This window comes from Pterocles gutturalis, unplaced genomic scaffold (assembly GCF_000699245.1).
Source record: "Pterocles gutturalis isolate BGI_N339 unplaced genomic scaffold, ASM69924v1 scaffold14442, whole genome shotgun sequence".
In the NCBI taxonomy this organism is placed as follows: Eukaryota; Metazoa; Chordata; class Aves; order Pterocliformes; family Pteroclidae; genus Pterocles; species Pterocles gutturalis.
Window position 1 is genome coordinate 6167 of NW_010115593.1, and position 15445 is coordinate 21611.

Here is a 15445-nt window from a genome sequence, read left to right on the forward strand (position 1 = left end):
TTGTTGCAAAAGCCCTGTAATCTGTGCCTACAAAGCTTCTAAACTTCTTAGCTGTATTGTGGGTTAGGTAGCCACGTCCTGCAGACATAACTGTGGAAAGTGGTCAGATGACAAGAACTTTGGAAAGCTACTTGCAGAAGTCTGTGATGACAGGCAAAACTCCTTCCTTGGTGTAATATCTAAAGTTTGGCACTCAGCAAAGTTCATTTAGGGCAAGTTTCCTAAGCCAAAAGAACTTGTGGCTGCACAGGTGAGAGATCCCACTACACTTACGATAAATCTTGCAAGTACTACTATGACCATGTTTCCAAGTACCATCTTGTTGGCTTGCCTCCCTGAGGAGCAGCTCAAGATGATACAGAGCAAAGAGCTAACATTGCCTCAAGCAGAGTTGCTTTCAGTGTTTTTATTCCTTTCCAGAAAGTGACCTTGCTTTTTTTTTTTTTTTTTTTTTTTTTTGAGAAAAATAGTAGTGTTTGCAAAAGTCTTGCTTGCATCCCCTGTGCTGACAGATTGCTGGAAGCTTCATCATGGCTGAATGAAAGAACTGTTAAAATTCATCTGCCTGCCAGTTCATTAAGAGAATGGGGAAACACACCTAAGAAGAGAGCGCACAGTGGCCCAAGAAGGAGAGGAACAGCCAGCCGACACCTCCTGTAAAGCAGCAAAGCTGTGCTTGCTTGCTGCTGCTACTCGTTCTCCAGCATCTTCCAGCAAAGCAACATCTCCCCACCCAAGATGCCTACATGTTTCACCTGGTACCTCTTGCTAAGGGATTTTCTGTCAGAGAAAGTCATGTTAGTTGGTCAGGGAATTTAAAAGAGTTGAAAGGAGAAAGGTGTCCATGCATACAACTATATTTATTTCATTTTTTTAAAAACATCACTGTTCACCCAAGCGGTTTGGTGAAGAAACTCCAGTTCTGAATGATTCATTCACAGTGTTGCTTCTCTGGGACTTCATGGAAGACTTAGGCTTTCGCTTTTCAGTAGTATCTTATAGTTGTTTTTCACATCCACAAATGATCTCCACACCTCTATTGCCATTCCATACCCTCAAATGTGTTGAACCCAAGTCCCACCAAAATTCTCCAGAGTGGCTTAAACCTCCCAAGGTCAAATACGTTTTACTTGCTTTGCACCTGGTTTCCACTTTCTGGGGTGCAGTGAGGTTACATATTCAAACTTTGATTGGCAAGTCTGAAACTTTAGATCCTGGTGCACAGTGACTTAGCACAGCATAACTGAGCTATAATAACGAACTGTGTCAGAGCCCTGTCTCATGATAACACAGTGGGACCTGGCCATGCAGTATATAAATGTAGACGTATCTGTGGCAACCTTCACCTTCCTATCTAAGCATGTATTTTATCCACAGAATATTCCCAGAAGTGTGATGGGTGTTTATAAAGCTCACAGATAAGTCTTAGTTTTCTTTTGCCAAACAGATAACAAATGTGCAAACAATATTTTTGTCATGTCAGTCAAAAGATATCTAAAACCAGAATTTCCTAACCCTGCCTCCCTGAGGAAAACGATGACATAAAAATTAATGTTGTAAAATACATCTTCTAAGATAACATAGGAATTCATTAAATTTTTTCCATTCAAAATGGCTTTAACTTTTGTAAGCTAGAAAACTTAGATGGGGTCCAAAATAAGGTTGCAACTGCCCCTACTATCTCACCTTTCTGACAAGTATCTACATAATATTTATCAGTGACATATTCACCCCATTGCATTAAGAAAAAAGTGTTATGAACACGTCTTTCTTGAAATTCTTATAAATGTACATCCATGATACACCTGAACAGGTGCTAAATGTGTCATCACCAGGTCTGCTGACGTATGTGCTGAGATGGTCACTATCTGCCACCAGTACACATCTCCTGTAGGAATGAGGCCAGGTTGGAAAAGCCTTTTTACTACTCAGACCGGAATGATTCTGTAACAAATAAGGAGGAATTTGCCTTACCTGTCTATGCTGTTGAGAGACTGGATACTGCAAACCTGAGATTTGCTGGCTTTGCTGCATTTTCTGAAGCATCATTTTTTGCTGCATTGCTAAGGGTACATTAGGTGGCCTTTGAAGAGACTGGTTTGGGAGAGGCTGAGCAGGTTGAGGCTGTGGCTGCTGTTGCTGCTGTTGCTGTGGCTGTTGCACAGGGGCTGAACCCTGTGCCTGCTGCGTGTAGTGCAGAAGGGCAGTCTTGTTTTGGGAACCCAAAACTGAAGGCATTTGCTGGTTTGTTTGCTCTGAGTTAAAGTGAAACAAAGGCTTTGTGTTGCCATGATGCTGCTCTAGAGGTGGCTGAGCACTGTTGATAAAGTTTCTGTTGAGGTCCTGAGGCTTCTGTTGCATGATTATGTCCATGGGGTTGCTCTGGGGAGTGGTTGGTTTATAAACATAGTTGTTCATTCCTTTCGACTGGTTTCCATTCACTGGTACCCCAAGCATTGCTGAGCTTTGTGGGCTGAACTGCTGCTGGCGAAAAGAAGGACTGGGGATTTTCTCTTGCACAAAGGGTCCAGGGGAAGGTCCTGATGGAGACAAGGTGGACCAGCTGGCCGTCTGGTTCTGCTGCTGCTGTTGCTGCTGAATCAAGGCATGTTGCTGTCGATTGGCTGCAATCTGTTTGAGTTGCTGTGCATGAGATACCTCCTGCCAGTTAGGCAATGGCCGACTGGATGCAGAAGAAACCTGCGATACCTGTGTTTGACTCGGAGGCACCGAAGGGATGGGTGAAGAGGTGGACATGGCAGCAGTGGCCATAGTGAAGGCTGGACCTGTAGAAGAAGGCCTCATCTGTGGGGAGCCCACAGGAGCCTGATTCATGCCTGGTGCATATTCACTCTTTATCACCATCTTATCCATCTGCAGAGATCTCACGGGGCCCCTCTGACTCTGCTGCCCAAGGTCAATGTTGAACGGCTCATCTTGTTTTATTGTGGCATTTATCATATTCTCTAGCTCAAGATCACTCATTGGTGGCACTGATATGTTAGTCAGTTCATTAAATAGTTCCTGAAGCTCCAGATCCATCTGTTCCCATGAGTCTTCCACATATCTGTTAGGGAACATGTTCTCATGGGATGTCTGGCCATCTAAGTGTTTGCTGCAGGACATTGTTTCTCCTGGTTCTTTCTTTACCTCTTTCAAAGTCATATTAAACATGCCATTCCCACTAGCATGTGTATTGTTAGCTAAGTTGCTGGCCTTTCTTTGTGATCCTTGCCCCACTGACATAGTTCCTGACATTGACTGGCTTTGGCAATTGTTAACATGTTGTCCACCTTGTCCCACTGGGATATTATCACCCACTCTTATCCTCTTAATGTCGAGGAAAGAGCTCTCAGAAACACCATTGGGCCTCTTGTTGTTGACAGGAGACAGATTTACCACCAACTTTCTCTTCAAGGAGCCTTGGAGCTGGAAGAAGCAGAGACAAAAAAAATTATTAGATGACACTGAAGAAACAATCTATAGTCTGTTTGATACCTATGCAGAGCTGTAGGAAAATAGGTTGTAAGTGAGACATTTTCCTGCAACTACTACCCCCGTCCTTGTAGCCACCAGCACTATTTGGGCACTGCTGCCTCCTGTTGATCACAGATCCCCTTTCCCCCGCACATGTGAGTGGGGGGAGATGGCCAGAGCCACAGCTGGCAAAGCCTAGGGCATATCTGCTCCAGATTTGCTCCAATCTAACTATGCCAGGCAGATCTAAAGTATTTTCAGACAGCAGAGACCAATGCAGTCATGAAACCTGTCTGTGCCTATCCAGTGCTGCAGGATCTCACTCTCATGATTTTGCTGTATGATCCAAAAAACCACTGAGTCCAAAGGTCCTAGGAGACATTTTGATGACACACATGAGTTCCAGGTATCCCAATCTCACACAGATTTATACTGGCCAGAGATGTGAATGGTTAAAGATTTTAGATGTTAACTTGTTCAAACTGAAAATGAAGCCACTGGTGCCACATGAGGTTATATCAGCCACGAGTCTGGCCCATGATGTAGGGCTGGATTATTTTCCAGAAATGTATATTAATACATTAAGCCCTAATTGTTTATGTCCTGAAACACCTGCTATAACACACTGCTCTGAGAACTGGAACTCTTTCCTTTCCTTGAATATTTACAATGATACTTCCATCTGTCCACAGGCCCTGTGGCCCTACTGAAGGAAAAGAGGCTCTGAGCCCTGTCCACCCGATCGACACTCATCTGCCACAGTTGTATACATGCATTCCTATCCTGTGCACACAAAACAAAGGTGTAGTCCCACGAGCTGAAAAGTTTGGACTCAGTACAGATACCCTCAAGTAGAGTTGCTTTAAAATTCAAAAACATGGTTCATAAAACAACAGATCACTATTGAACAAGCACAGCTGTCACATCTTTAGCTGTGTACGTTAAAGGCACCCACCAAGCACTAGATGCAGCGAACGCGCCAGCACGCAGCCCTCGTCCATCAGCACGCACCCTGTCACTGTTCCAGCTGTGAGCAATGTCAGGAAATGTCGCAGGGAAACAAGGCTCATCTTCTGCCTTTCTGCACCTGGGCAGAAGTGCACCAGCCTCGGAGGCAACAGGACAATATCATCTGACAAATACCTGTGTGACAAAACAGCGCCCATACAAACTGTGATATCTTGGGAGCCTGTGATGGGCAAAGGGAACACTAAGAACTCTAATTTTCCAGTGAAGTGAGGAAGGATGATTTATGAGATCTTCAAATCACATTATTTGTATCATGCTGTTTCATGTACTATGTTGTGGCCCCTGTTCACCTCAACTTCAGGCTTATCTATAGGTAAGAGCTCTTCCCAGATAACTCCAGGTGTGAACATTTTTATTTTGGTGTGAATACCAGTGAGTTGCTTGGGAAGAATTCGACTGACAAATACACATATTTTCTCCATACCACCTCTCCTTCCATTGCGTCAGCAGGTCACGGAGTTTACCCTTTAAAAATAAAACCTGTGATTTCTCTGACACCAAAAATCTCATCTCATATCTCAAGTTAAGCTTCCAGCATAGCTTTTGAATCACAGATTCATGTTTTCATTTCATAAGGACAGATATGTCGATGACTATTTGTACAAGTCTGCAGACCTTGTGCCTTTAAGAATAACCAATTGTTACTAGGTCTCCCCCGGGGTAAGAGGACAGAGCACGGACTGTCTTTGGTTAGCATGTTCCTTCTGACACATGAGTCACTGTACTTTCCTTTGCAAAAAAAAACCAGTAAGCTGCACTTCCTTTTACCATCAGCTTTGCTGTCAGTGTGCTTATTAGAAATCATTCTTGTGCCCCTAAATTCATCTTCCTGGGAAGTGGGGAAGTCCCCAGGTCATCAGAATACGTGGCTTGGCACCATGTTTTGCTTTCAGATGTGGTGCTGTCAGAAAGCCTGAACAGATAATGAATATTATACCTCTGCATATGTGTATGCTTTACATGGTTAATGCACCTATCTGACTTAGTTTTGCTTTTGCTTGACATTTTGAAGGAGAGGCAGCTGTTTAAAATGTCTTCACATTTTTAGAGCACCTGCACCTGGCTTTCTGATAGGATTGAAAATGCAGGTGTTGCACTTAGCTGCTTTTCTTCTGCAATTGAACTAGCTGCTGGCAGATACGGGTGAGATTTGACTGGTGATGTGGACAAGTCAGAAGCAGAGCCAGGGAGGCCATCACGATCTCCAGACTCATCCCTTAGCCAAGCACTCCCTTCCATTGACATGGGCTGGAGGACTCCTGGTTTCATGACATCTGCTCTGCTGAAGTGCCCAGCAAAAAGGACACTATGCATTCCTAAAGAAGTAACAAATGCTGGCTTATCACATCTCCCCAAAACTTTGCAAGCACTGCCCTCTGACACCACCTTGCTCAACGGATGTCCCCACCTTAAAGCAGTAATGAGCACGAATGAGGCTGCAAAGGTGCAGGGACTCCCAGGGGACTCCACCGAGGCTGCAGGACAGGTCCTGGTTTCCCGTTGCCCGTGAGCTAGGGATGGGGAGGGTGAGGGTATGGGAAGGATGTGGCAGCCCACAGGGACCAAGCCTCCTCTCCCCTCCTGCACTGAGCTGTTACCAGTTATGTGCCAGGGTGGTTCACAAGGGACCAGCCTGTGTTTGTCCAGCGAGATGAGCAGTGCTCACCACAAGCCTCTCCGTCTTGCTATTTCATATGAACCCTGCCTTCTGTGGGGCAACGCTGTCCGAGCATTACACCTGTTTTGTTTTCAGAGGGGAAAGGGGCCAGCGTTCCATCGCTCAAATATTTGCAGTTTTCTATCAATCACATTCTTCAACTACTGATTGAAAGTCCGGGCTAGAGCCCTTTTCCCCCAAGAAAAGAACAGATGCTTCAGAGGATAAAAAAAGGGCTTGCCAGATTTCAAGCTAAAAAAAATGCAAGCCAGGATTGATTTGGGTCAGTAAATGTAAAGCAAAAGTTCCTATGCACATAACACACAGGCACGCTCCTCAGATCAAACGGGCTCTCGATTACACATCTCAAACTGCTTGAACTGCGTAATACTGAAAGGCTCTGTGATGGGAAATGGATGACATGACAGTAAGCGGGAGAGGAGGAAGCCCTCCATGCACTGCTCCATCCCGCAGGCAGGTGGGCAGCCCTGTGTGAACCATCAAAGAGTCGGTGCATTTCCTGGCAGCCTGTGTTGCCGTCAGCCCTTTCGCTGAGCAGGCTCTGGTGAGTCAGCATGCACTCACACGCTTACAGGGAGGGAGCGCTGGGTGCATTGGTTTTCTGAAGATAAAGCTGGAAGGGCTAAGCCTCTGGAGATGACATTTGCAAGACAGCACAATGCTGTTACTGGACAAACTGCTTTGGGACATTAACAGTGGAGGGCAAACTCTAGAGACGACTTGGTCTAAATGACCCAGTGTGGCACCATGCCCTGTGCAGAAGAACAATTAATTTCTACTTAAAAACATATTCTGAGTCTTAAAAGGGATTTAAGAGAGGCAGCTTCTTCTCTAATACTGCCTGACACAAGGCCAAATCAGCAGGATTTCCACCAAACTAGTAATTTGGGCTCATCAAAACCTGGTATCAAATAATTTATCTTTTGGCAAAAAAATAAAAAAGGCTTTTGTTTCACCTTTTTTTTGGTTGAATTTTTTTTTACTAAATGAAAAACTAGAGGATTTTGCTGAAAATTGATTAATTTTTTCTAACTCAAAAGTTTTTTCAGAGAATGGAAACAAAAACTTCTTTGGTGCAAAAGCACAACTTCTCAATGAGAAATTTCAGAGACTGTTTTCTCCAAAATATCCATATTCAGCAATATTTCTCTCACATCTTTGATCCATTTCTGACATTACCCATGTGCATTCACCTTGTGTTCCTTTCCACAGGGACTGTCCCATATGGCCAAGAAAAGAATCTGTCTGTGGCAGCAGGAAATAATGACTATCTGGTTTCACTTTCATTGAAAGTCTTATTTTTTGTGCTCTTCATGCAGCTTCTTTTGTTGGACTTCCTTTAGAATTTGCTTCTTCCTTCATTTAACAATGAATAGGAGCACAGCGCTTGAGAGAAGTCCTAGGTTAACCATCCAGCAGCCTTGAGTTTCACAGCTCTCAGGACAAGTAAAACACAGCCTGTCCCCCTGACTTGCCCAAGTATCTCCATAACATGAGCAGATCTCAAAAAAAAAAAAAAAAATTTCCCAGTGCAACCTTTCCTTGGCTTTGTACAGAGATGCTAGTAACACATCTGACTGTCATCTCAAAATGTTTGTAACTAGACACTTAAGACTGGACCAAAACACCAAAACACTCCCAGCAAACTACAGATAAAATATCAAATTGTGATAGTTCTAAGTCTCCACTAATCCTTATTAGCTGAAGACACAAAAGGAAGATCTCTTACCACCCTTGTTCTCCCATATCTCACATTTTCCTACTAAGGTTTGCAGCTTTCTTAGCTTGTGTGGTGGAACAATGAGGACGAAACCCATAACGTGCTGCTAACTTAAACCCCACGCCATTATCACACTCTGTTTGTGAAGCAGGCAGCACGACAGAGTTAGCAGTGCACGTGGAGCAATACTTCTGATGTTGTAAGAGCAGCTTTGGATTTTGTACTTTTAATATAGAAGCAGCAGACAAAACCACTTTAAAAGGTCCCTTTTGGACTTCCTAGATGTTCTCACAATATGCGCTGATGGTATCTATGGCTGCACTGTAAACAACATCTTTTATGTATGTGGGGAGGGGAAGGGGTAAAGGAATTACATGAAAAAATACAGAAAATATTCGAACAATGACAGTGGCCAAAAAAAAAAAAAAAAAAATCATTCCAAAGGAGGAAAACTCGCTGAATGCTACTTCTTATTTATGCTGTGAAAGCACCTTTGCATCTGAGGGCTGGACCCAGCGAGACACTCTGGGATTTAGGGCCTGATGCTGAACGGCAGCAGCTCTCCTTTTCAAAACAGTGGTTTGCAGTGTTTGCTGCCAGCCGTCTGCACTGTCCGGAGGTGAGCCGAGCCAGGGAGCATCCCTCCGGGCAGGGTTTGGAGCTCACCAGCGCAGGGCATCTCCCCACCACGCAGGAGGACTGGGTGCCCTCTCCTTGTCTTCTCACCCAGACACGCTGGTTGTGGTGACCAATGCCACGGCCAGCTGCAGAGCCACCACGGTGCCCCAGGGGTTGAGGCGGCAATGAGATGGGGCCACTGCCCCCAGGTGCCACCTCCCAGGCCTTCACGGGTCCTAATACCGTGATCACACGCACACACTCACAGCCCGTTTCTGGCTACAGATGCACTTTATAGGAACAAGCCAAAGGTCTCCCATTACTGTTCTTTCTACACATCTCCTGAAATCTGTCAGCTCTGTCCATTCCCACTCTTCCCCCTGCCCCAGTCAGTGCCACGGAGCAGCAGGTCCACCATGATGTCTCTCCTGAAGATCTCAACAGCATGGCCCTGTTCTCCCCAGCCCCTCTGCTCTGCGCTTTCTCTGCACAGCAAGAGGATATTTATTTTTAATCTTTTGTCTTAATGTGCAACTTCTACCTGACATGGCTAAAAATACAAGGGTGACGGTTGTCTTCAGAGAGATTTTAGCACTCCAAGTTCAGCAACTTCCATCTGCTAGATGATGCTGATCTGGGAAACATTAATTTTCCATGCAGGGCTGAGTGACAGAGTGGAGGCCCTGTGTACCCAGCACGATGGGGAGCAGCACCGGGAACTGATGTGTCCTCACTGAACCATGGTGGGGTCGAGATGATCCTACCACGGTTGCAAAGAGCTGTGAAAGAGCAGCAGATGCTGTTTCCCACTCCAGCCTGGTTGGAACAGTCTCAGCTCCAGGTGCCTCCTGCTCTTCATGCTCCTACATGCCACCGACTCTGTCTGTGTCCACAGGAAGGGGACCAATCCCTCTCTCTGAGCAGCGAGGAGGAGGAGGAGGACGTGCAGGTGCCTTCAGCCCAATGCTGTGGGTGAGCACGGCAGCTGGAGCCAGCACACCTCCCCTCTGCTTCACTCCTCTCCCATTCAGCTCGTCGGTTCCTCAGACTGCTCTGCTCACAAGGAGCAAGGTTTGCTGCCATGAGGTTTTTGCTCTGCACTTCCCAAACCTTCCCACTGCCCGTCCTTGGCTTTCTGATCATGAGCTCTTTGGGAAGAGACTTGGTGTCTCTCCAGGGCCTCTTTCACTGGCATCCCACTCCTGATTGATCCTTAGGCAAAAGCACCACTGTCAATAATAATGGTGACCAAGAGGTAATGCAAGTGTTTCTTCCTGTTTACTATAATAAGTGCCACTAAAACTGAATTTTATGGTAACAAATAAGGATGTTCCTTGGCTGACAAGTATCCACTTAATTCTCATTAGCTGGGAACAAGGCTGGAATAGTAATCAGTATGCTAGAAATCCCACAATTTACCTTCACTTATGGAAAAATTACATATCTTGCCAACTGAACATACCAACCTAAAAATGCATCCATATTATTCACAGTGTACTGCCTAGAACTATAACGTCAGGGCTTTGGTCCAAGTTGCTGAAGCAAAATAATTATATTTTTTATGCAGATTTTACATCTGATGGATTATAAAATATCATGTCTAGCCACAGTCTTTTAGAAGAATAGGAACACAGAGAAACAATAGCACTTTAACTAGGTCAAGATTGCTAATCAGAATGTAGCAGTCATTACTGTGTGCAAAACAAATAGGCATGAAAGATCTGTATTTCTTATCTTGCAAGCTGTGTATTTGTCTTCTGGAGAAGTATTTTCTGTTATTTTTCTTTCTTTCTTTTTCTTTTTTTTTTTTTAAGATCCTTTTCAACCATGAATAAATTAACAATCACTTTATGTGAAATCTACAGAAATTTATGTCAACATTTATTACCATGAAATGTGGAACAAAGCATAATGCAACCTGAGCTTTGGGAGATGCGACTGCTTAACTGATCCTATCCTGATGAGAAGGAAATATCAAATGCTTTATAAATGTTGACAGGATGATCAGGCATGTAAAAGAGGTCATCCAACACCACCCTCCACATTGTTTACCAGTTTCATAAGTCAGCTTAAAGTATTAAAAACACATACTGTCTTGCACAGGAAGCTCCTAATCCTTAAAAATGTGTCTGCTGTTATTTGATTTGCCTTTTAGAGATCAATAACATAACAGATTTCACCTAAGGAAAGACTGCTGAGAGCAGTCTGGTCCCGGTTTTTGGCCCAACGTTCCTTCCAAACTGGCTGTCTGAAGGCTTTGTAGCTTTGTTAGAGCACATATCCATGCCCACCCATGGGCTTTTATTACCTGTCTAAGCACCCACCTCCTCTGCAAAACTCTGGATCAAAAGCTCAATCAATGGAGGAAGACAGCAGCCATCCAGCCAGCCTTGGAAAATAAGAAAATATTTAGACTGTTTCTCTTTTTCCTGTAAATCAATGCGTCACACAGGACATTCACGCCAACTGTTTGGCCTTGAGGTCTTCTGCAGGGTAAGTTACAGTTCACAGGAGATACAGTCATCACTTGTCAATTGGAAAAGAAAAATCCCTTCAGCATATTACCCAGTCAAGCTTCTAGCATCACACTCTATCAGCCAGGACAAGGAGGGCCTGCTTCAGTGAGAATTGCCTTCTATCACTGCATCAGCTAAGACTCTTAATGAGCAACTGGCAAAATGGCTTCCTGTTAGAAGGAAGGAGTCCTGATCCTCTGCCAAAAACTTCAGTGGAGAAGTGGTGTTTAGGATCAAACCCAGGCCTGTGGTAAGAGGACATCTCTAATAAGGTTGCTGCACTTGCTTGATGGCTGGATTTGACCTGCATTAGCATCTTCTCTCTGCCTCTCCCCATCGTGCACGTTCACCCTATTAAGAAGGATATAAAGTAAAGGCAGTACTTAATAGCCATTTTCAAGACCTTCAGCTTAAACATGCAGCACAGGCCAAGTGCTCCCCATCAAGAGTTTGACATATACGAGCAGAAAAGGCAAAAATTTAGAGGGTTTTGGAAACAAGTAACAATGATTTAAGAGCTTTGAAGATACTCCTCTGAAGAGAACAGAAGGGACAAATAAAAGAGAAAATTATGAAAGTTTATGTAATAAGACTCTAACAGATTAACTGCAGATCAAGAGGGTATTTAGCAAACTTGAACAACAGTAAATTCAATCCCAATGAAATGATAAACTTTTCCTTCCAATGTGGATAGAGTCTGAGGAACTACATGAGAGATCCAGAGCTTGGCAAGTTCTAAAGAGGGACTGAGCATTTGTCTGGAAATGGTAAGATCCTGACTTGTGAAAGGTGATGATAAAATATTTAGAAGGTGACGTGAAATATTAAACATCAAGGTTCAAACCATCCTATGGTTCATGGGGACTGGCTGTGGTCATCAGTGGGCTGGGGAGAAAAAGGTAAGGAGGAAGAACGGTGGTTTTTGCAGGCCTATCAAGGTGACTGCGTATCTTCCCCTGAAATATTTGTCATTGCTATCGATGAGATGCTACAAGGGTTTAGAAAGGACACACATCTGGCCATGTTTCACAAGTCCTGTATTTCCAACACTTTAGAAGTCTGGAAGAAAATTGAAAGAATGGAAGTCATTTGGCCAGTATCTAAATGTTTACTACTAATTGTACTCCTGATTTTCAGCTTTCACCTGAAAACACAGACAGAATGACAGAACAAGAATGAATAGTAAAAATTGGTCTGAGACAATGGAAGATCATTAGCAGGTTACAGGAACTTCAAATACCTTATTGTCTTGGACTAGTCCATGCTGCTGTTCAGGTGATTTTTCATTATTTGGTCTTTCTCTGAGTAGTATCTTGATGATAATTTATGAGAAAGTTGAAAGAATCCAAACCTAAGAAAATGGCCAGAGAGGGTGAAGGGAAAGGTTTGGAAACAAGCAACCACCGAGCAAGGAATGCTCCAGGAGCTGGAAAAGGTCAGTGTGGATAGAGGGGAGCAGGAGCAGTGAGGGCTAAGAAAAAGGTACCTACAGGCTAAAAAGAACCTCAACCTTTCAGGTACTGAGAAGCTTACAAGATGATGCTTGAAAGGAATATGAGAAATGAGAAGCAGAGTTGGAAAGGACAAGTGAAAGATGTTTGCACAAGCAGACAAGTCAAATGCATGGAGATATCTCTGAAGAAAGTAAAAATAAGTTTTCTGGATTTATTTTTCTCTTAGATTAGCAAAAAGAGTATTTGATAACACCGAGCATCTAGCAAAAGCTTGGCTTTTGCAAAAAGATTTGCCTTGGCAAAAGGAGATAACAGGGTTCCTGTGTCTCAAGAGCAGTTGATTCTGCACTAGATGCCACCAACATATGGTTTAAAATGTAACATTGAGCAGTTACACTGGTCACTGGGTAGGTATATGAAGACCAAATCTGGTGCAGGGAAGGTATAAAAGAGGGAAAGAAAACATGAGTGTCAAGCCTTGGGCTGTCTGTGGGAGATGGGCTCACCGGCAGTGCCCTCAGCAACCCTCAGATGGACTGAGGAGAGGCTCAAGGAGACAGCGCCAAGGTGGGACTTGCAAACCTCCCCAGTGACAAGGTGACACAGTTTGCACACTGGAGCCTTTCAGCTCCTTCGTCCTGCCGCTCTGGGGCAAAGCCCTGCTGCTGAGCACACACTGTGGTTTGTGGCTTGGAGTGGTAACCCCAGTGACTATGACCGACAGTGCAATCCCCTACTGCGAACATTCAAGTCACTGCAGCCTTCCAGTCTCCTGGAGCCTTTGGACTGAACACTGTTATCCTGACTGCAGCATTCTTCAAGGACATTCTTGGTCTCAGACTCATCACTGAGTCCCATGAGACACAGTGGGATGTTAAGCAGTTGATGAAGATACTCCTGGCAGTTCTGGAAAGAAGCCCGTCCTCGCCAGCTATGCATTACATCTCCTGTGGTGGTAAACCATGAAGGGCCACCACAACACTTTCAGGTATTTTCAGCCACTACGATAGTTTTCAGTGAATGGGACAGAAGTGGATTCATTATACTTGATGCTTCCAATATTCCTTATTTCCTATGTGCACCAATCACTTGTTGAGTGCATTCATCCGAATAGAAAAAGCTCTGAAAAATGAGCAGTTCTAGGCCTCTGAAAGATAACAGCTATTCTCAAAGTCATCTTTTCCTCCACATCAACTTTGTGCCTTTTCTAGAGCCAACTGATACCTCTGGCTTCAAAAATTCAAAATGAGAAAAATACCCTGTTTGACAATGACTGAGTGGAATAGCACCTCCTTCCTCAACATGCTGTGACAAGGGGAGACACTCCTGCAAGACTGCACATGGGTACCACAACCATCACAACAAACAGTGTTCCTTTGGCTACACAGTGACAATGGCTCAGCCAAGGATTCTGGGGATCCCTCAGCTACAACAGAGCTTTATTGCATAAGTGCCACATCACTTCTGTAGCCTATATCTCTATCATCCACCAGGTGTGGCCAGAAGTAGAACTGTTCAGCTGCTCTGCTGGCTTGGATCAAGGAGTCCAGGCACCTGGAGTAAGTCTTCACCAAGAGTCATGCATTGGAAACCCTTTGCAGTCACATAGCTCCATAGCTGGGTTTCTTAAATTCCACCTCTGCAGATCACTAACACCGTAGAAAGGGAGCTCATTTGCTACTTGTCCATTTACCATGCTATTCACAGAAAGAAAATAAAAATATTATGGCAAGGGCCTTAGTGGAGAGTTCTTTCAGAAGACCTTTAGAATCATAAAATGATGTAGCTGTGAAGGGACCCCTGGACATCATGTGGTCCAGGCCCTGCTGAAAGCAGAGCTAACTTAAAAGTTACATCAGGTTGCTCAGGACATTGGCCAGGTGAGTGTTGAACACATCTAAGGATGAAGATTCTACAGCCTCTCTGGGCCCCATTCCAGCTCAACTTTTTCTCCACTTATGTCTAGTTAGCAACTTGTGTTCCTTGCCTCTCATCCTTTTGTTGTTCACTTCTAAGACAGATCTGATATGTAACTGGAAAACTTTGAATGTAGAATGAACAGTGGAAATGTAAAAAATTGACTTGTCTCCAAGTCAATGATATATGTGATGAGGGAGGAGGAGGAGATGAAAGCCATAAATGACAATGCACTTGAGAAATGCCAATCTCTGTTTCTATGCAGAATCCTTCAGGGAAAGTATCAGATCAGTAGCTTTTAAATGGAATGAACAATCAAAGGGTTGACCAAGAAAACTGATTCTACATCAGATGAATCCAAGTTGCTAAATGATGCTTTTCTTAAGCCCTATCTAAAGTTAATTGAGATAGCCAAGTCTTTAAATGGACTTTGCTGGACATTTTTTTTCTCTCCTTGATTATAAGGTTCCATGACAAGGACTTTATCTCCATGTATTTATCTGAAAAATACTCTTCATGCATTTAGACACTGTCAAACACATTAATAACGAGCCCTGTTTTCCAGCTAAATTCCAAAAGACACCAATGCACATTCAGCGCCTCTAAAAAGCAGACATCTATTTAGGTGTCAAAATATGGATCCCAATATACTTTAGAAAAGACTGGATAAAAATAATTCTCCATTTTGATAACTAATATGAAACCTTTCACCTTTACAGCACCAGTTAATGGTGAGTAGAAATCATTACAGTCAAAGGGCTGCACAACAAACTGCTATATATGAAACTCTGGAGCTGGCAGACCAGTTTCTAGTAGACAAATGACCACATCATTCCTGGTGCTAATTAGTTCCTTTCGCCCTTTGTATGCTCCCCTTTCTTTCACAAGCCTTAGCTAGGAAGCCGTGGGTCAAATGTGCTCAGAGGGCACTCACCAACTTTCCACTCTCAGAAAGACCTATCAAAAACTCAGGGTTATCAAAGCACCTAAGTGAAACTTTACTTGCATATTACTTAGACAAGGCTTGCTTTGGAAG

General features: G+C 43.9%; 1 protein-coding gene across 1 annotated transcript; it reads right to left on the minus strand.

The window, feature by feature from the left end:
* Nucleotides 1–1974: 1974 nt before the first annotated feature.
* Nucleotides 1975–3429, minus strand: LOC104458100 (mastermind-like protein 2; the record flags this gene model as incomplete). The annotated part of the gene is made up of 1 exon (XM_010075241.1): nucleotides 1975–3429. A coding segment is annotated over one exon (1455 nt), but the record flags the coding sequence as incomplete, so codon positions are not given.
* Nucleotides 3430–15445: the final 12016 nt, after the last annotated feature.